We start from the raw sequence: 21,131 nt of genomic DNA on the forward strand, positions 1-21,131 counted from the left end.
ACAGACTGAGTAAGCAAGTGCCATGTTAGAAGATTTGATTGGTCACTGGAGGGAAAGTCGCATTTGGCCAGTGCTTTAGGTGTAGGCCTACAGGTTAAGTAAGCAAGTGCCATGTTAGAAGATTTGATTGGTCACTGGAGGGACAGTCACATTTGGCCAGTGCTTTAGGTGTAGGCCTACAGACTGAGTAAGCAAGTGCCATGTTAGAAGATTTGATTGGTCACTGGAGGGACAGTCACATTCGGCCAGTGCTTTAGGCGTGGGCCTACAGACTGAGTAAGCAAGTGCCATGTTAGAAGATTTGATTGGTCACTGGAGGGACAGTCACATTCGGCCAGTGCTTTAGGCGTGGGCCTACAGACTGAGTAAGCAAGTGCCATGTTACGAATGCTCAAAAATGTGCAATGCATAGAGCCTTCTGAATCAGGCAAACTGAATAACTTGGACATGAAAGAAATTTTATATTAACTACAACAAGAATTAAAATTCATTGTTCACACATTCACAAGCAAAATTCCCTACTAAATTTGATCAGCACAAATAGAAAAAACTCCTTATATACATGAAAGATTAAAAAATAAATGTTACACAAGCATATATATACACTGTCATAAGAATAATACTTATTTGTTAATTTGTGACATACACATATGCATTCAAATAATCTGTACATGTATTTTAACAGTCATGTCTCTTTGCCTCTCTGCAGATCACCTGCAAACAATACTGCCATCTGAGAGTATCACGCTGTAGGCCTGCTTATCAGAGAATCTGAGCAGACAACTGTGTGGTATTTTTTGTTCAGCTGACTAGTTTACAAAAGAGATACGGTAGTAGGTATAAAAGTGGCACAATGAAAATAAAGCAACAGAAATAATCAGGGGTTTTGTAAAGTGGTAAGCAGGAAGCTGTGTAGCTTGATAGTTCTTCACGTTCTTCTTGCCTATTTAATTAGGTAATTTATTAATCATAACATCATGATTTGTGCCACTTGTCAAATATTTGCCAGCTCGCCCTTATGCGATCGCCTCCCTTGAAAACACTCACCGATTTCTACAAGTTAACAATGCCGTATAGTCAAAATCTCAAACAACTTAAGGTATGTACAAAAATGGAAAAAAGCAAAGACATCAAACCAAATACATTAAATTAGTCGACAGTAACTAGGAGGATTCCCCTGTGACGTCATGTCGCAATTCCAAGCAGAAAACCACCAGCAAAACCTCCGGCGACAAACATGTTCTGTCTGAGAAAATCATGAACCTGAAAACAAAAACCAAAACCAAAACTAAAAAAAAAAAAAAAAAAATTAGAGAAAAATCTCTCACTTCTGGAAAGCTGAACTAGTTTCCAGAAGCAAAACTATAAGATAACATGCTTGATACAAGAACCCTGTAAATTTCAATATTTCATAATGCCCAGAAATTTGATTCAATAAATAAGCCAATGAGAGAACCAGGCCCTGAGATCACGACGCAGTCTTAGACTTCGGGAAAATTTCAATCATTAATCTTTGTTACGTTCCTTTTCGTAACTTTAGCTGAAATTTGTTTCACAACAATTTACCAATATTTTTTGACCTTGTTATGTAAGAAATCACAATTTTAAGTGATTTGAAATTTTTACTTAAGTCTAACATCGGTAGGTGATCCAGGGGCCTGGTGTTAAATTAACTTTTTAATGGTGAACAGCAAATGCTTTTGATTTTAACCAAAACTATTATCAACAGGCTTCTCCTGATACTGAGGATTATAAAAGTTTAATTTGTGAAAATAATTTCATTAACTATTTTTAATATGAATATTTACAATTGTTCCATGTAACATTGCACGTTAAATGTTCATTGCACATCTCTTTTTGTTTTTATAATGTTGAGATGTCATTGGCAGTGCCTGTTTCATTCGTGTTAACAAAAGCGTAAAAGTTTTTATGACGTTGTCGATGGTCAGATGAATGACCCAGGACCATTATGAAGTCTCAATGATCTGAAATCCACGAGGAATAAGACACTGCATTTTGAGCAAATCACAAACTGTCCAGATTTGAGTGACTCGTCTTTGGCCAAAAATAAGTCACAAACTGCATTCATACATATACAAAACTACACAAAAATGTAACACAATTTTCTTGATGTATTTATTCGGATAGCTTTCGGTTTCAGACCAATAACCTTGGCAGTTTTATGTGGATACTGAACTGTGGCATATACCAGTGTCAAACTCACAGATTCAAAATATGCTGGTAAATTTCTGGTGCTTCCTCGGTCGAATCTCTCCTTGGCTTCAGTCACACTTCTCTCCACTCTGTTCCAGTTTATCTGGATGTAACCGTTATACTGTGCAATCTGTCTCAACAAACAAACATTTATTTTGTTCATTAGGCTATTGACACTTTATAGTTTTCACTTATATGACAGCAGACAGGGTTCTCATTGTTGGAGAAACTATCACAAGCCTGATGAACATCCACTTTAAAGAGGTTGGGGATTTCACACACCCAAATTTGGTACTTTTACAAAGATTCATTTTGGAATGATTGCAGTTACGGACATTTGGAAAGACATGTCCTTAACAATGCCGTTGAGGACATGACCTTGGTAAAGACGTTAAAGACGTTAAGTTAACTTTCCAGTGGATTGTACCATGGTAAATCTCTGTCTACCATGGCACATTATGGTTCTGCTTTATCTATTTATAGTTCAACATTACCATGGTACAACTTTCCAGTGGATTGTACCATAGTAAATCTCCATCTACCATGGTACACTATGGTTTTTACTCTGTTTACAGTTCAACATTACCATGGCACAACTTTCCAGTGGATTTTACCATGGTAAATCTCTGTCTACCATGGTACACTATGGTTCTACTTTATCTATTTATAGTTCAACATTACCATGGTACAACTTTCCAGTGGATTGTACCATAGTAAATCTCCATCTACCATGGTACACTATGGTTTTTACTCTGTTTACAGTTCAACATTACCATGGCACAACTTTCCAGTGGATTTTACCATGGTAAATCTCTGTCTACCATGGTACACTATGGTTCTACTTTATCTATTTATAGTTCAACATTACCATGGTACAACTTTCCAGTGGATTGTACCATAGTAAATCTCCATCTACCATGGTACACTATGGTTTTTACTCTATTTACAGTTCAACATTACCATGGCACAACTTTCCAGTGGATTTTACCATGGTAAATCTCTGTCTACCATGGTACACTATGGTTCTACTTCATCTATTTATAGTTCAACATTACCATGGTACAACTTTCCAGTGGATTTTACCATGGGAAGTCTCCGTCTACCATGGTACACTATGGTTCTACTTTATCTATTTATAGTTCAACATTACCATGGTACAACTTTCCAGTGGATTTTACCATGGTAAGTCTCCGTCTACCATGGTACACTATGGTTCTACTTTATCTATTGATAGTTCAACATTACGATGGTACAACATGACAATCTTTTTGTCACACCAGTTCTCATGTTTGATACTCCACTTCACAGTTCACCTGTAACAGTATCATACTTCTTCTCGACAGTCACAAACACACAAGAACGAAACGTTTACGAAGAAAAAGGGTGAATAAGCTACAAGTAAATTGGAACCTTTCTTTACACTATCGTAAGTACTTTATAAGTCTATCGTAAATTCGTATTCATTCGCAGCATCTATTTTTCTTTAACTCGGCTGATTTTGAGAGCTGATACCACACAGCGATGCTTCCATAAGGATTACGTTTCCTTTACAATTGCAACCGACAGCTTTTGCAAATATTTACGAATCACTACAAACTTATGCCCAGTTACGAAATTTTTTAATTTTTTAAAATTGTCGCTGACATGAAATTGGAACACGTCTTCATTACAAATGCTCACAAATCAATACGAAAGACCACAGCTCACCTGTAACAGTATCATACTTGTTCCCATCGCTGCAGCAGCTACTTTCCCGATCTTACTGAATAAATAACCTGCACACCTGAAATCAAAAAATACAATTCAGATTTTCAAAATTAAATTATCCCCAAAAAAAAAACATAAAAAAATAATCTATAAGTGACTTTGTATTGTCTATTTATCTCTCTCTATAACAATAAGTCAAATTTTAGGGATTCAAACGATGATACACATAAAGAGGCTGGTCTTCCTTTGCTGTCAACCACATTAAAGATTTCAAGCCTGCGAGTTTAACTGGTGTTTCCTTAACAAGTTCATTTCAAAAAAGAAGTTCCCCAAAATCATTTCATTTAATGTCCGATCATCAATAATACTGTCCGTATTTTAGTAATCAATGTGTAATTGGCACACGTATACATGTATTGTATTGTTATTGCTACAGACGAAAAAGCCAATATCTGTGACAGTGGCTTGCATGTCTTGAAATGTTCATATTTGACTGGAGTTAAATGCCACACTTGAGAAAATTTCACTCAAATGTAGAGCACTGGGGTCAGTTTAATATATGAAGTAATCCTGGAGTTACACTGTGAATGTCAGTCTTTTGCAAGCAAATGACAAACTTTCCCTATAGATCCGAAGAGTTCTATAGGTGGAAGGCAACAGATTGCCAACAAACTCCATGTAAGACAAATGTATGAGTGCTGTGGAAGAGTAAATATCAAAAATTCCCTGTCTGAGTCTGGGATTGAGTGTACACCTCAAGCATCAGCAAACAGGGCTGCACAGAATTTTAGGCCACTTTCTCATTTAAAAGGTGCGTTTTTAGGAGTAAACTGTGGCAAGTTTTTGAACTAAAGCCGCATAAGCTAGATGAAGGCACACCTAAGACAGATTTTAAATTTGTACTTCATTGGAAAGCCCATTATAAATTTTTTTAAAATCCATTATCTTAAAATTCTGACCCTAGTTGCATGCAATAGACGGCTTTGGTGAACTTTTGATCTCTCAAAAATCACCTACTTCATTTAATATCTCTCGACACATTTCCAGGACTCTCAAAGAGTCATAACCTGCAGCCTGCATGCTTCTCATAGTTTCACGCCTGAAAAACCAATCTTACGTTACATCATAGTTGCTGTCGTGAAATAAGAGAGGTAATTCAAAACACTCCTACTGACGTAAAACTGATGACTTTACATCTGCATTTGACAATATAAACAGAGACTAAAGTTAAGTTATGAAGATGACGCACCAGCCTGAGACACCCCCTATAGCCAGCTGTTTGCCAGTGGACTGTCGACTGACATCACCAAATATCTGCCGAAGCCAACGTGGACTTCTGTCATCAGACATACTTAACACCTCAAATGTGTCGTCTGCTGTGATAAGAAGAACAGGAGCCGTCAATGTCAACATTTACATCGTTAATTTCAGATAACAACTATAATACCATACTCTGCTACAAATCAGAAACAATGTAACACACTAAAAAAGCTCAATCAATGCAAATTTTATCATAACCCATTCCTGTACTTATACAATGTGTTTAACAGATGCCTGATAAAAACAAAACAAAAAAACCATTAAGCATTTAACATGACTTACTGACTTGATGTTTTCTACACAAACTGTCATATTTGAACTGTAATGAAATAAACCCTATCCCAGGGAATATATGCAATGATATTAACCCAAATTTCAAAGTAAGATTAATTAAAAAAGCCCCTTTTTGGGCATGAAATTTACAATGTAGTAACTGACTAATAAGTTAAGCAAAGGTACTGCAATGATAGTGTCACACTAGCACTAACCATTCAATCTTCTAATCGACGGCATCTGCTGGGTTTGTTTAAACTCAACCTCTTTCCACAGTTGTGACAATCAGCTTGTAACTGTGAAAACTGTACGTTATTCTGCAAATTAGTGACATAAATGTTTACATCGGCAGCATTCAAGTGAACACATCAAGGACAAATATGACCAAGGTGAACAATTAGCTTAAAACATATATAAACATCACACTCATATTTTCTGATGAAATTTGGGAACCCCAACCTATTTCATCAGTTCATTTGACACGTTCTACTAAATATCATTTCGTAACTTACTACACCCTTAACAATCGCTTAGTTCTGCAACCAAATCAGATGTTTATGAGCAAATACGAAAACTGTCATTTCTAGTAATTCTATGCAAATTGAAACTGAAAACGAAAGAGAGAGCTTTTACGTGATCGAACTTTGTTTTCACGACACATTATTACACAACAACAACAACAACATTTACTTAAATTATTTAAGACTCCGCTAAACAATATTCCGTTCAATCCTACCTTGATACAAAAAAAAAAAAGAAACACTTTCCAGAGTGTTCTTCAACTTCTGCACTTACAATATGACGTAAAACAACAACAATTACAAAAACGAGTATTAAGCAAGTGCGTGCCTCATCTGGGACCGGGTCATTGGCTGGAACCCTTTCTCCAAGTAGGGCTTCACAATTTTTCTAATCCGCGGAGTCGTTTATCAGGAGGTTTAAATATTTATTCCCTGTACATCATAAATAAGCAGACAAAAGTAAAACCGTGCTTTCTCAATATACTATAAATCATCAACATACCATTCTGTAAAAGTTAGTGTATTTTTATTAAAGTATGATTGTTTACAAACATGTAAAAATGACATAGCACTCATTACATACAGTGCCCAAGAATTGTTAAAATTGTGAATAAATTTGTTGCAATATCCAGTTTCCTCAAAGAAAAAAATATACTTCTTCGCTGTATATACATGTATTGGCCAACGTATTCGTATTCCTTGTGGAAATGAAACGGTTGGTGCGGAGTTGTAATATGTAATATATACTGTAAAATACGGCTAAGAATAAACAAATATTCCTTGAATAGTCGCCTCCCTCAAAAGACAGCGCTGGTTTATGTAGTGTGCTGTTAACAATAATTCAATGTTGCAAATCTCAGATTTAAACCTGAAACGACGACGTCCCAAAACGTCAAAAGCGCTGTTGATCGTCATTTTACAGAGGCAAACGTTTGTATATCGTCTGTTTTGCACTCAGGTTAAAACAAACACCTCCCATCTATATGAAGGATGTATTTTGATTACAGCTGTGTTTTTTGCAGAGAAACTCACGAAACTGATGAAAAATATTTCTTCGGATCGAAATCAAGTGTGCTTTCTACGTGTAGCTTTGTTTTCATTGGTCGTTGGGCTGAGCCGGTCGCTTCCATTTTCGGGTGCTTTTTTGCAAAATTGTAGAAGATAAAGCGCAGAAATCGGCCTATATCTCGAAGTTGCACGAGGCAGGTTTCTTCGGAATGCGCATACAGTTTGTCTGATGAGTTTTGGATTGGACTAAACCGACAAGCATGACCGCGCAAGCCGATGAAGCCAGTTTTTCCGAGGAAGAGAAGCAGATTCTATCATCTCTGGACAGGTACCCGACGACCCAACCCCTTTTAGTTGTGCTCGTGTCGTCCTTGGACGTGAATGTGTTACATTGTACAACTGGTTACAACAGTTTGTGTCAAAGTCATTTTAAGAATTAAATGCGTTTATGCAAAGCAGTGAGTGAGCAAAAGTATGATGAAAAATGCACTGCCAAATGGGTGACTGGCAACCTTATTAAGTTTGACAGATAGGGCTGATGAACTCATGCAAACAACAACAACGTCTGTAGCTTGGCGAGTGAAGCAGACACCTGATTTAACAATGTACTAACGTACCGAACAGGTCAGCTTCACCCGCCACTCCTATGAAATCAATGGTGTTGGGAGCAAAGAAACTTACTTCCTGCCAGAAAACTTCGTAAATGCATTATAAAGGACACTGGCCTGGTATATTTATGTGTCGACGACACTGATTCCCTGATATGAACAAATTGTAAACATGTGAAGCATTGGTAAACCATCTTTCAACCATAATCCAGCTGTTTGAACTTTGGAGTCGGGCAAACCAATCTAACATCCGCCATGTTTGTAAATTTTTTTTCAACTTCGAGCAGGGTGATGGGCTGCGAAAATTTTATCCCTCCCAACATTCTGTTCAAAGGGCATGCAATTTTTTAAAATGCAGTTTACATGCTAACATAGCAAAAATATTGTGTCTAGAGAGCATTTAGTATGAAGATAAAGGCGTTTAGGTTCTCCTTTAAGAATTACATGCCCTGTAAACAGAATGTTGGGAGAGATAAAATTCTCCCGGCCCATCACCCTGCCAGAAGGTGAAAAAAAATTCCAGACATGGCGGACGTTGATTTGGTTTGCCCGAGTCAAAAGTTTAAATGGCTGGATTACTGTTAAAAGATAGTTAACCAATGCCAGCTTTGACATGCTTACAGTTTGTTTGAATCCAGGAATCAGTGCGTATCAAAAATAAGGCAGGGTTCGAGCCGTTTTTTTTAGTGAAATTGTTTGTGTGGATATCCATATGAGTGAAACTGGGCGTTATGGTAGGAACATCCAGATTAGCTTTGGGCTAGTTTGTATTCGACACAACCGCGCAATTCCTGTTATGTCACATGACATGCTCTTGCAGGTCTTCCCTGACTTTTGACACATAAGGGAAGCCTAATTTTGCACATGGAACTAACCGAGAGACGAAGATGTTTGTACATGACTGAGCTTTTAAAATTGTAGTACTGACAGTTCTCTGTTTCTAAACGAAGTTGCTTCGTCTGTACAAGCTATCATGTTCGCTATCTTCTTCAAACTTGGCAAAAAAGTTATTTTTGATCGTTTCCACGTGAGAGTGTATTTACAAGTGTTGCTAGGTACCTGAGCTATTACGTAAGCGACCTAGTTATTTGTAGTTGTATTTGTATTTTCTGACTTGTACCCATCTGATTTTTGCCTGGTTTGAGTGTGGCTCTGTACTGCTTGGTACGTTAATGCATTGTTAGATCACTTGGGCCATACACATGCGGGTACTGCGTTAGGAGCCTTTGTCCTCGCACTATAACCAGGTAGAGTGTGTTGATGTTAATTGATTGGGAAACTAAATTTTGAGGTTGGACACTGTTTATTTTCAGTAATAAATGAAATTTTAACAATGAAATAACTTTACTCGATGTGACTGCTAAATACTGAATCTTCAAAGACCATTTTTTTTTCTTTGCCTTTGTGAAAGACAGGTCAAAACCAAAATTTATTTTAAGTTGGTCCAAATTAAACACGTAAGCTGTTTTAAACATGCTATCTTTGTAAAGTAAATACATGTACATTGTGTCACTGTGCTGTTGACAGCTGTACTAATTTGTGCATTTTCCTGTTACTTAGGATTGAAAGCTGCTAGTTTCAGCATCAATTTAGTCTGATATTGCTCTGATGTTAGGTTTGGCAAATATTTTTTTCCCCCCAAGGATGGCCCCAAACCAACACCATAGTGTGTTCCATTTTAATAACCTGATGAACCTTTTTGAACTCTGTATTTAGTTTATGACTTATTTTTATGTTTTTAGTCTGTATATTAGGGAGTTAAACAGCTCTAAATGTTTGTCTTTACAGGGCTTGCAAAATCTGAAATAATCTGCTAGCTCTTTGGGCAGCCTACATTGGACATTTAGCAGCCCAGATATTTTTCAGATAGCCAAACAAGATTTACAGTAACCTTTTTTTTTTTTTTTTTGTTATTACATTCGCTTATAGACATTGTCAGCTTTCCAAAAAGATCCAGAGTCAAGAAAATGTTTGTTTTACGATACAGATGTATCACTGTACTGTTCTCAGCATTTATTCCTTCCGTTACTAAGATAGACAAGGGATAAAGATTGTGAACAGTGTCAAAACATTGTGCAATTATACCAAAAAAAAGATAGTAATTATGCCCAGATAAGGAAAAATAGCTGCGTTCAACTTAATATTTTCTCTTTTTGTATTATTACGTTAAGCACTGGACAGTTACAGTCATCATTAAGCTTTTCATGATTCCCTTGAGCCATTTTTCTTTAATTCATGAGGTGCCTGCCAGCACGGCGCAATGATTCAGGAGGCTCTCACCATTGTGTTCACTATAGGTTCAAGTGAAAGTTATGCTGGTTTCCTCTCCAGTTGTACATGGGAAGGTCGGTCAGCAACATGTGGAGGGTCATGGGTTTCCGGTGGGCTCTGTCTTCTTTCCTCCTGCTATAAAATCATAATGCTGGCTACTGTTGTATAGGTCAAATATTCTTGAGTGCTGTGTAAAACATCAATCAAGTAAATTTTAGTCATAATGATGGCTTTCTTTCCATAGTTGCTTTTTTTTTTTATAGCTTTTCTGTTCTGAGTGGTAATGTCAAACTATTAGGAAGATTAGGTGACACGAAAACATAACTCAAGAACATTTACATTGACATAAAATTTGTTGCTGTTGCAGTTGCCTGTATGGATTTGTCAAACTGGATGCCCCGGAGAATGCTGCTAGGAAAGCCCTGATTACCAAGGTAGGTTGAGCATATGTGTGTATCATTGACTTAAATTCTCGGTGTGAACGTGACTTGTGACCTAATAATCACTAACGAGTGTTCTAAATGACCTAAATTTTTGCCCACAAAGGTGCATTTATAGAGGCAAAAAAATGTCACCAGATACTATTTTTGATGCTGAAAGTTACAATTTTCCAGCAGAATATCATCCCATTGTTAGAAGCAAACCTCAAAACACCTTTCTAAAGTCAATGGAACTCTTAGCATCAGGAAAAATGGGCAGGTTAGTCATGGACAAAATTTGTGGTCATTGAGGGTATGTCTTGAAAAACAGCAGTCATCCTAACCTTGTGTGGTCAATCTTCTTGTACATAAAGACCATCGAGTTATTGTTGTCCTGCAAACACCCATGACACCTGACATCCGCTATCCCATATCTCATGTTCTCACTAACGTGATCGGGCTTACGAGCTGGGGATTTGAACTAGCAATCTGTGAGTTTTTCTAAATCCATGCTTCTACCACTAGACTATAGGAAAAATGTCCTCAGTCAATAAGTATGATGTTGATACCCTAATTCCTCAACCTTTTCACGTAAGAAAGAGCAAATTTCAGCACAATTTATGCACATTTAGGATTGATTTTGGAGACAAAACTACGTTGGTCAGATCATCCAATTTCAGGGCGTCACAAAAAATATGATATTGTCAATCAACACAGCATAATGCCGTCTGAATATGCTTGAATAAACACCTTGCAAATGTGTGAAATACTTGAAAAATTATATTAGTGCTTATACACCACTCTGTTACACTTAAACTAAAGGATATTCATTTGTTCGTCTGTGACACTTTCGTTTCCATACAGTAAATCTTCTAAATATTGTGATAAAACCAGGATTAAAAAACAAGCCTGACCCATGCTTAAGTCTTGCATATTTAATAATATCAGTGATTCTGATTGGTTGTTTCTATGCAGTAACTGCTTCAAATATTGTATTATAAATAATATTTTATAAAATTTTGTATGGAGATTGAATTTGTGGACCATCATATAAAGTTCAAAAACCATCTGGACCCATTTATATTTAATATGGGATTTAAATGGTTTGAATTTGCTTGTTTGCTGACAGGCTATCTCTGTGTACGACAAGAGGGTGAAGGATGTAGTGGCGGGACAAGATCAGGCAGGGACGACACACACATTCGACCCGGCGATCTACTGTAAACTGGGACATCTCCTGCTACTGACAGAACAGTTTGAGAAAGGTATGAAGCAGTGTGTCAGGGCAGTGCAGACGTTCTGATACGTGCAGGTTAAAATTGAAGGTTTGCCTTTATTTTTTTACATAATAAGGTCTCCATAATGGATTTGTCAGTAAGGACCCTCTTTCACAGTACTTTGTAAATCAATTTTTCCTAACTTTTCTCGTAATTGACGCCACCTTATGGCACTTTAACCCAGACATGTTTTATGAGAAAAGTTAGGAGAATTATGACTTTCGAAGTTTTATGAAAGTGGCCTAGAGGCTCCATGTGGCCCATAACATCACACTCATTCATCGATTAAAATGAGAGCCATACCCGAACTGCCAGTTTCAGTTGTTTGACCTGGAATGCTGTTTCTGACAGGTCATCCCGGCCTCATACAAGTCCTCTGAACCACAATTCAGCAGCTATTTGGATTACCTCCCCTTGTTTGTGTTTCAGCCTGATGATGGCCACCCACTGACAAAGTGACTGGTCCAGGGACGTTGTAATCAAACACCTTAATTTTATGCATGAAAACAGTTTTTTCTTCTTCAAATGTTTAAATACTATGGTGGGCCATGTCGTGCACAGTTTGAACTCACAGTGACAGGAGTTACCTTGCGGCTCACACTTACACAGATTCACCAAACAGAACACTTGGTCTTGAATTGCTTAGTACAGTGGACTCTCAACACCGACACCTTAATTAACTGACATCTTGTCAAAACCGACAACATTTCATGGTCCGTTTTCTGCTCCATTCAACTTCGACTCTTGTCTATTCTGAACACCAACAGTGGTTTGTAGTACAAACATTTCCAGTGAGTGTTGATTTGCCTAGTCTAATGCAACGCAGCGTGTTGCACGACATCCAACGGAGTCCGAGTTTGGCTTCAACTTGTATGTTTGATCCCCTGTCTTGATACCGTACCGTACCTCTTGTCGAGATCAGAGTTTAGTCACTCTGTGAGTGAAGAGGAGTCTGACACTAAGTAGCTCAGTGATTGAATAAAAATGCCTCAAACAGCAGTTGCCGTCACAATTTTTCCTGCTATTGCTCGGACCTCAGACCATGGCCAGTAGACCAGCAAAGCGTCGCTGTGTGGAAATGAACTCGAGTGATAAAGTTCGATTTTTTGTAATGTAATTATGTGTATGTACTAAAGTAAAGTACAGATCAGATTCTTTCCATAGTTTGTTGCTGTGCATCACAGTGCACGTGTTGTTGTTGCTGTATGCTACTTGCCAATGTTTAATACACCAAGATCTTGTCTAATCCAACATTTTTGTTCGGTCTCGAGTACGGTCGATTTTCAGAGAGTCTACTGTACATGCATGTAACTACTGTACCAGCCAGTATTGTAGGCTTTGCCTTCACATGACAGTTACCTGCAATCATTGCAGTATTACTGGGAAATATACCTAGAGTATCTACCGTATTTCTTCAATCTTTTCAGTCACCGCTGGATGGAGAGAAATAATCAACACAGCTTTATGAAGCTTTCATCTTTAGTGACACAAACATATCAATTTTGCTGTCATTTTCGTACTAATTGTATGCATAAATTCAAATGAAAAAAACAGCTTTAGAAATCAAAAAGGTTGAAGATTTACAGAATTCCTACATTTAACAGCAACACACAGCCAGTGTAGAAGTTGTAGCTGTGACAAGGAGCTATGTAAGTCAATCTGTCCGTCTGTCTGTCCTACAACTGTTTGACATGCAATCTCAACATGGGACATGCTTAATAGACATGCCTGCAGATTTTAAGGTGACGTTGACATTTTGCGATAAGTTGCAGATGTTTGACAAATTTGTGCTTGTTTTCTTTTCAGATCAATATTGTCATTGTGTTTTTCAGTCTGTTGTTTGTTAGATTTAGTTTGATTAAGGTTATCTGTGAATATCATATGTAAATCGGTTGTGTTTTGTTTTTGCAGCTCTGTCAGCTTATCAGAAGTTTTACAGTTTGCAGCCAGAGTATTGGAAGGTCAGTGGCTTCACTTTCCATAACAACAAGAACCTGCAGGGTTACCGTACGGCCAGAATTTCTATATCTGTTTTTCTTGTGTATGTGTGTGTGAGAAAAAAAAAAAACAATGGTTAAAGAACTTAACAAAGTGCAGATTCAATCTGCTAACAATATAACAATGATTTCAGTCTGGGAAAACTGTAAGATGTTAATGTGAATTGGTTCTTTAGGGGAACTAATTTTCAAGATTTTTACCCTCTCAGTATTTTGGAAAGATCTTTATATAGGCCTGTATAAAACCCTACTAGTTCACTTGTATCATATTTTCAGTGTCATTTGGTGAAAACTAAATGTTAGCGTTGAAGAGTGACCTCTGTACACCCCCCCTCCAGTTCTCCCCCTCTAAATCTTGCTACTATTTCTAAATCTAGTCATGAAATGTTATTACTGTTCTAAATTGAAATTCAAACTAAATTCTCTAGACCAGTCATGTTTGCAAAATGGCATTTTTTTCTTTCTTCGTTCACTGTTACAGGATGCTCCCTTTCTGTATGGCTTAGGAATTGTCTACTTCCATTTCAATGCCTACCAACTGTGAGTACCTTTGTTATGTTTTGTACTAAGAAATGTGGAAAGATATTTCCACCAAAATCTGATGAAAATAAAGTGACAAGTAATTAGGTGTGTGTATTTTTTAATTCAGACTGGATCTGCATGACTTACTTGGATAGTTTTTCTCCATTAAAAGGTTCAGCTTCAAACTGGGCCTGGTTGGCTTTTGATAAGAAAATGGTTCTGTTGGATTGGCAATTAAACAACAAACATTTTCTCCACTTAGAGAGATAAACGGGACATTTTGTTGACTTTTATGTATATACGTATAAATACAGGTTAAAAGTGTTAACCTTTAGGTACAGTTCAAATTTTGGTTGAAGGAATTAAGAAACAAAATATTACCTGTATGTAAAAAGTTTCATGTTCCATGTATAATGAGAGTAAATCACCTGAATAAAAGTCAGAGTCTACCCCAGGTAAACTTTGGCTGTGGCTTGCTGATCAGTTTTCTATGAATACTAAGTTGCACATTTTGCTTTTGAGGCCTGTTGCAGAACCAAAAGTTCATTTGCCTTCAAACAATGGTATAATTTTTGAGAGCAAATATTTTAGATCATTTACTCCATATGGCTTTCAGGTGCCAGGTGTTCCACGTCTTTGATATCAGTTCATCAAATGTATTTATTTATTTGATTGGTGTTCTACGCCGTACTAAAAAATATATCACTTATACAACGGTGGCCAGCATTATGGTGGGAGGAAATCGGGCAGCGCCTGGGGCAAACCCACGACCATCCGCAGGTTGGTGCAAGACATTCCCATAAAGGGCCGTACGTTTGTTGAACCCATGATCATCCACGGGAAGCCAGCAGACCTTCCCACATACAGCCGGAGAGGAAGCCAGCCACAAATATACTCTAATTCTTCAATCTTTCCAAAAAACTCTGCAACCCATATTTTGAATCATTTAGAGAGAACTGTGGGGTATAGAGAAAAAAATTGCAGTTATATGAGGCTTGAATGACACAAACAAATTATTTTTAGCATCAATTTCATGTTAATTGTGTGCATAAATTTCACTGAAGAAAGGACTTTAGTTGGATATTTACAGTAGGCTTATTGTAGGGTTTATTTTATAACTGTACGTGCTCAAATATCCCTGCAATGTGATTGGTTCAAACCTTGTCACATTTATAGCAGAAAGGCATGTGTCATCCATTGATTCTGGTTGTTTTTAAAGAGTTTGCATGTTAGGGAGTCAAGTTGTAAGTTATTAGCTGGTATACTGTGTTGTGAACTGGAGTTGTCTCTTGTAAAACCATAGATACCCTGAAATACCTGAGAAGTCGTACATTTCAATATTTCAACAAAATTGTATTTGTCATGTGCAGGCTGTGACTTTTGCATTATGCTAAGCCTGTGTTTTTTTTGTTTTTTTTTAACCCGGGACTCACCACTGGGCAATTATTCGCATTAGTGACCACACTTTTGCAATACCTGGATTTTTTTGGTTGAACATGCTGTGAGAGTTCTCTCCCCTTAAATGTTGCTCATTCTGAGTAATGTGTACTGTTTTGCATTTATCAACATTTACAGAGCAGAAATTCTCATTTACTGCCTCTGCTGTCCAATATTACTATTTCATTCTTGTTTGAAAAACATCATAATAGAAACTGCACTTTTCACATGGTGGGCTTCACTTCTAACTGGCTAGAAATTCCGCTTAGATGTGAAGAGATCAAGTTAGTGAGGGTTTCCTTATAACCTTTATAACTGGCTGATCTGTATGCGAAAACGAGGTTTCCATAATTTAAAGTTGGTTTTTATTAACAGCCAGTAAGAAGATGACACTTCTGCCAATTTTTGGATAGTGCAGCTTTTAAACCTATAAACCTATGGTACAAATGGATTTTTTTGATTAATAAACCACAAATTCAGCATAACTGTGCTCTAGTACGCCTCATTGGGTGAGAAATTCACAATGAAAAACAATCAACAAAAGTGGTATGCAATTTCCTATGGCTAACTGTTTTCATGAATGATTCTTGCAATTTAAAGAGAAATTTTGGAAGTTGAACTATTTGAATCTTTTTTAACAAATGGTATCACCTGCCACTGAATCTTTCTACATATTTGTGGACAGGAGATCAGCAAGGACCATATAGCTGACAAAGCAAACAAAAACAGTTTTACAGTATGTCGAATGGAGAATATTTTCTTCATATGACTTGTCTGAAATAGAATTTTGATTTCGCAAAGAATAAATAACGTTAGGGGGTGCCTGTTAAGCGCTAAAGGTTGTGAAATTTGAATCTGAGATTGATCTTGAGGCCACACCTATTACATTTTGTGTTTATGAGTGAGTCAACACTGAAAAATCTAAACATAGAATAAATATGAAATTGAAATATTTCATTTTTTTCCAATTTTAATGTGCTGTAAAATTTTCCTGTAATTTCAAGGTTTTCCCATCACATAAATATCTGTCTGAGCCCTTTAACTGGAAATATTGATGGGACTGGCCATATTTCCCACAAATTAGATGATTTTTCTGTCTTTTTTTTCTCGCTCCCCTCCTCTGACATTGGAGAATATCATTCTGCCTGTAAAACATAAATTCAATTGGTGTGGCCTTAAATGCAAATCAAAACCATGTCAACAGGTCAGTTAATATACTTGAAACAAAAGCCAATTGTTTATTGTTTCTAGCAACAAGTTGGAATATTCTTCCCAACTGCAAGGCTCCAAAGAAAGAGAAACAGACAAACAAAATTTGTTCCACTTTTGGGATAGTCATATTGTGAGCGCCAAGAATTAGATCTGTGGTCCGTTGGCCAATAAGAAGGCAGAATTTCGGGAAATCCCCTCATATGACTGACATAAAAGTCATGTAGCACCCTCTTGTGGCTGATGGGATGGTAGATGCTGAAAGTGAAGTGTAAGCATTGAGGCTATACAGTATTACCTCCAGACACTGAACAGCTTAGATTCAGACTTGTTTATTTGTTTAGTGTAGAAATAACAATCTTAAAATCAGGTGAAAGCTCAAATATTTTAATTTGTTTTAAGAAAGGCAACATCATGTTTTTATCTCAATTAAATGCAGGTAGTAAAATAAAATTGTTTCATTGGATCAACCTGCTGTTCTACATAAAAATCATCTGTTTTAAATTTCCTTATTCAATTTTTCAATTCAAATTTTTAAAATTTTTTTATTTCCTTATTTCTTTTATTCAAAAAATAAATCAAATTAGCTTAGTGACCCCATAACCTCCACTCCCCTCCTTGTGAGCCCCAACCTTGCGAGTCCAACAGACAGTGGCTATGCAAATATTTGACCCTACGGAGCCTCATCATTTGATGGCAGTGGAGGATAACAAAGGCTAACAGGTCCAAGCTGTGTCTAACAGCATCAGCCCCTAACAGTAGCTGTATCTCTGCAATTATTTGTTCACCTTCATCAAACTGTTTCCCTTTTACATTGTGTGTGTGAATTCTGGCCTTAACAACAAAAGTTGCCAAAGCAAAACCCATAGTGGTGATTTTCAGAAAAATTACTCTCTATCACTCAGTCTCCCCTTGCACTACAGCCAGCTCTCCCAGTCAATGGAGACTAACCTCTAGCTGACATGCTCAGTGACCCCGTGCCCATATATGGAGGGGTGACCCCTAGTGCCTTGTCTGGGATCACACATGCACACACACTCACTGGGATGTACACATGTCATGTTTTGTAGCTGTTCATAGGCCTGCAGGCTTGTGAGAGAGAGGCAGTAAGAGCTGGGACTAGATCATTAGCTCTCCACCTCTTTATGCTTATATTTCACACAAGTAGTGTTTCAGTTTGCTACTTACAGGCCTGTTCTTCATGTACAGTACATTTGAACTTTTCTTTTCTGTGTTAGGTGTACCTTGATTTGCTTCTTTCTCTAGCCATGCTGTTTTATCTGTAAGCTTGAGGGGTAAACAGAGCACCACTCAGCCCCCCTGTCATAAACTGGAGTTTCACCTTGTGTTCTGGCTCAGGCTGTGTTTGCAGTTTTTCACCTGGCCTCAGTGTGTTTCCCATTATAAAGGAATACCTTTGAAATGATCAGTGAATGACACACCTGTGTGAAATGCTTCATTAAAAAACATTATCTGGGATTTTACCTGAGAGTGGAAGCGAAGGCCCTCATTTTTTGTTGTGAATCTGTACTTCAAAGAGAAATCAAAACAGGTATGTATTTCCAATGAAAATGATTTCTTTGTGTTGATATTTGTTGTTGACGTATTTGCAGGGCAACTTAAACAATATTCCTAAAAGCTTAAAACCAGCCATTAATTAAAATGGTAGGCATCGAAAGAATATACCAAGAAACCGTGACTTTCAGAGGCCTTTTTGTGTGCATAAGAAAAATTAAGTTTTATTTTGTCCTCCCGCTGTGCTGATTGTAACTATTGTGGTGTAAAATGGTACTGATGTGGTGCATATGCTGTATATAGCCGGCCGGTCCGTCCTGTGAAGTCCTCCCATCATGTGAGTACATGTCTTCTGGTAAGCCAGGACGTCACGTAGGCTTCCGATTAACCTGCTATTTTGGGGATGCCCTAGACCTACAAATAAGACCCAGAAGCGTGTTTGTAGAACATTAGTAATGAAAAGAACATCGTGGCCACAAAAAAAAATTAACAAGAAACCAGTAAAAAAAAGTAAAATAGCAGTCCTTGATGTCCTTACAATCGGTAGCTCTGTATTTTCTGACATGTCAGCAGGTTGATGAGGGTCTCGAGGGAGGGGAGGTATTGGGAAGGGGAGTAAATTCTGCTTATTATTATGTTTTACTTGTTGTGTGACATGATTGATACGGTTAGAAGCTTTGTGAAGCCTGAGTATTAATCATGGGTGAGATATTTTACTAAACAGTTCTATATTTGCTGGAGTTATGCTTCGAAAAATCAGCATCTTTGCACAGTGGCCATACAAAACCTTTGTCTGCCTGCATCCATTGAAGCAAACAGGCCTTTTTTCGTGTAACATATACATACATGTACATTAAAATGTAGATGGCTGTTAAGGTCATCGTGTGCCCCACTGTAGACCCTCAATTCTCTCAGCGCTACTGGTGACATGTATGACCTTTAGCTGACCCATCAGGGTAGCCAGCAAGAGGCTTGTGAAGGGGATTTGCGCCTGCCGAAGCACATCATCAGCTGTTTTAAAAATGGGAATATTTGTGCAGGAGTGGAGATGTTAAGGAATAAATGAAGAGGAGAGATTGTGTGAAGAAATAGGACAAGTGCTTTGTGATGCTGAAGTTGTCATATTTATGCTTGTACCTGTGGAAATGTCAGTTGATATCCCCATTCCCAGTCTTGGTCTTGTGGTCCTCAGCAGGCAGAACCCATGGTGGGTTGAGGTGGGATGTCTGGAGGGTGTTTTGGTGGGGGAGGGGAAGGGGGACTGCTGGGTGACAAAGGGAGTCTATTTATAGTGTGAGGGGGTAGGCTGTGGTCTGCTAGGTTCAAACTGGTTCTTTTCAAGGGGATGTACATGTGTGTAGGGAGGTGGACAGAGAATAGCACAATTAACACTAGGAGTCACATGGCAGTAGGGACAGAGACAATTTGCTGAAATCTGAGTTTTATTTTATAATCCGTAGTTTGTAAGAAAATTGTATTTATTTATTCAGTGACTGTAATTATGTCATTGCGCTGAAAGCAGCAGCATCATGTAAACCTTCTGATGTAAAGCCACACATGAATGCATGGTTTTGAACACTGGTGTGATAGAATGCTATTTCATTGCAGCCAGTTCAAGTCCCTTTCCAGCTGGTTCATCCGTGTATGTTACAAGGTTTGTCACATACCTAACGTAATGCTTTACAGTGTATATTGTACCCTGGCCTAAGTCCAGTGTTGTCTGCCCAGGAACCTGTGAAAAAAAACAAAAAAACAATCATGAGTCAATTAATAAATGAATAAATAAACTCGTAAGGATACAGGTGTGTAATGCCTTAATGGTTGTTTGATCAAACAGTCCAGAGGAAGACTTGGATGACTTCTGGGTGGAACAATTACAGGCACTGGGATATGCCCTAATTCCTCAACTTTTTCACACATGAAAGAGCAACTTTAAATGCCATTAATACACATTTTTAATTTGATTTTGGAGACAAAACTGCATTCATTAGAATGGATAGTTTTAGGACTTCACAAAAAGTAGAATTTTATCGGTCTGTGACATAATGCCTTCAGAGTATGCGTGAATAAACACTTTGCAAACATGAGGAAGGTTGAAGAATTACAGTAACTTAAATGTAGACAATTAATGAAACAAGAGCAAATTCATAGCAGCTCTGATATCCAGGGTTTTCACGTCATCTTACACTCTGGACCCTCAGTAAATAAATGACCCTTGTTAAAAGATAGAAGGCGTAGGTAAAAAGATACAGTCTCAGACAATACGATTGACAGACAGACAGAACAGCTGATTCTGTCACGGCTAATAATCAGGAAGTCTCTATCAAATTTAACATCACTTAATGTGAAACATCAAACCTGTAGGAGTTTTTTTTGTCTGTGTCATGTTTATCCCAAGTCTGCATCAGGTGCTCAGAGTACAGGTGATGTCCTGGCATGTGCAGTGAACAATGACTGACCTGCTGTATGTTAATTACAGACTTCAGACATACTCATGTTAGAATTCATGTTGTGTGTTTGTAATGCAAACAAGGCGTTGATGAGATGCAGTCTCTGATCTGATTATACTTCACTAAGGCAGGAAGTTGTGGTCTTGAATGTGTATTTATTACCATCTCTCTATAAATATAAATATGTATATGGGCGTGTAATATTTATTTGTGTCTATGGCTTACAAGATGAGTCCAGAATGACTCATGCCTTAACAATTTAAACTTCAGAAACATTTTCTTTTAGTGATTAGAAACACATTGGTCATCATTAAAAGTGATGAAGACGTTTTTGTAGTGGTCATTGAGGTATTTGTTGAAGTGCATTTATATGTGAATACGTT

General features: G+C 37.5%; 2 protein-coding genes across 3 annotated transcripts in view; one reads left to right on the plus strand and one right to left on the minus strand.

Moving 5' to 3' along the window:
* Positions 1-397: 397 nt before the first annotated feature.
* LOC135479107 (FUN14 domain-containing protein 1A-like) lies at positions 398-6,369 on the minus strand. Of its 2 annotated transcripts, none has more exons than XM_064758832.1 (6): positions 6,251-6,369; positions 5,730-5,831; positions 5,171-5,294; positions 3,922-3,997; positions 2,225-2,344; positions 398-1,263 (listed from the first exon to the last, which is right to left on the minus strand). In XM_064758832.1, the coding sequence occupies exons 2-6, from the start codon at positions 5,752-5,754 to the stop codon at positions 1,186-1,188; spliced, it is 423 nt and encodes a 140-aa protein (XP_064614902.1). In that variant the 5' UTR covers positions 5,755-5,831; positions 6,251-6,369; the 3' UTR covers positions 398-1,185. The 2 variants fall into 2 exon arrangements, with proteins under 2 accessions (XP_064614902.1, XP_064614901.1); XM_064758831.1 differs by having other exon boundaries at positions 5,171-5,297.
* An 841-nt stretch (positions 6,370-7,210) lies between these two features.
* LOC135479738 (histone demethylase UTY-like) overlaps positions 7,211-21,131 on the plus strand; it is a 90,227-nt gene continuing 76,306 nt past the window's right edge. Inside the window, 5 exon segments of the mRNA XM_064759641.1 lie at positions 7,211-7,371; positions 10,290-10,356; positions 11,471-11,606; positions 13,530-13,579; positions 14,097-14,155. Coding sequence (XP_064615711.1) covers positions 7,304-7,371; positions 10,290-10,356; positions 11,471-11,606; positions 13,530-13,579; positions 14,097-14,155 — 380 coding nt within the window. The 5' untranslated portion in view covers positions 7,211-7,303.

This window comes from Liolophura sinensis, chromosome 12 (genome assembly GCF_032854445.1).
Source record: "Liolophura sinensis isolate JHLJ2023 chromosome 12, CUHK_Ljap_v2, whole genome shotgun sequence".
Lineage (NCBI taxonomy): Eukaryota > Metazoa > Mollusca > Polyplacophora > Chitonida > Chitonidae > Liolophura > Liolophura sinensis.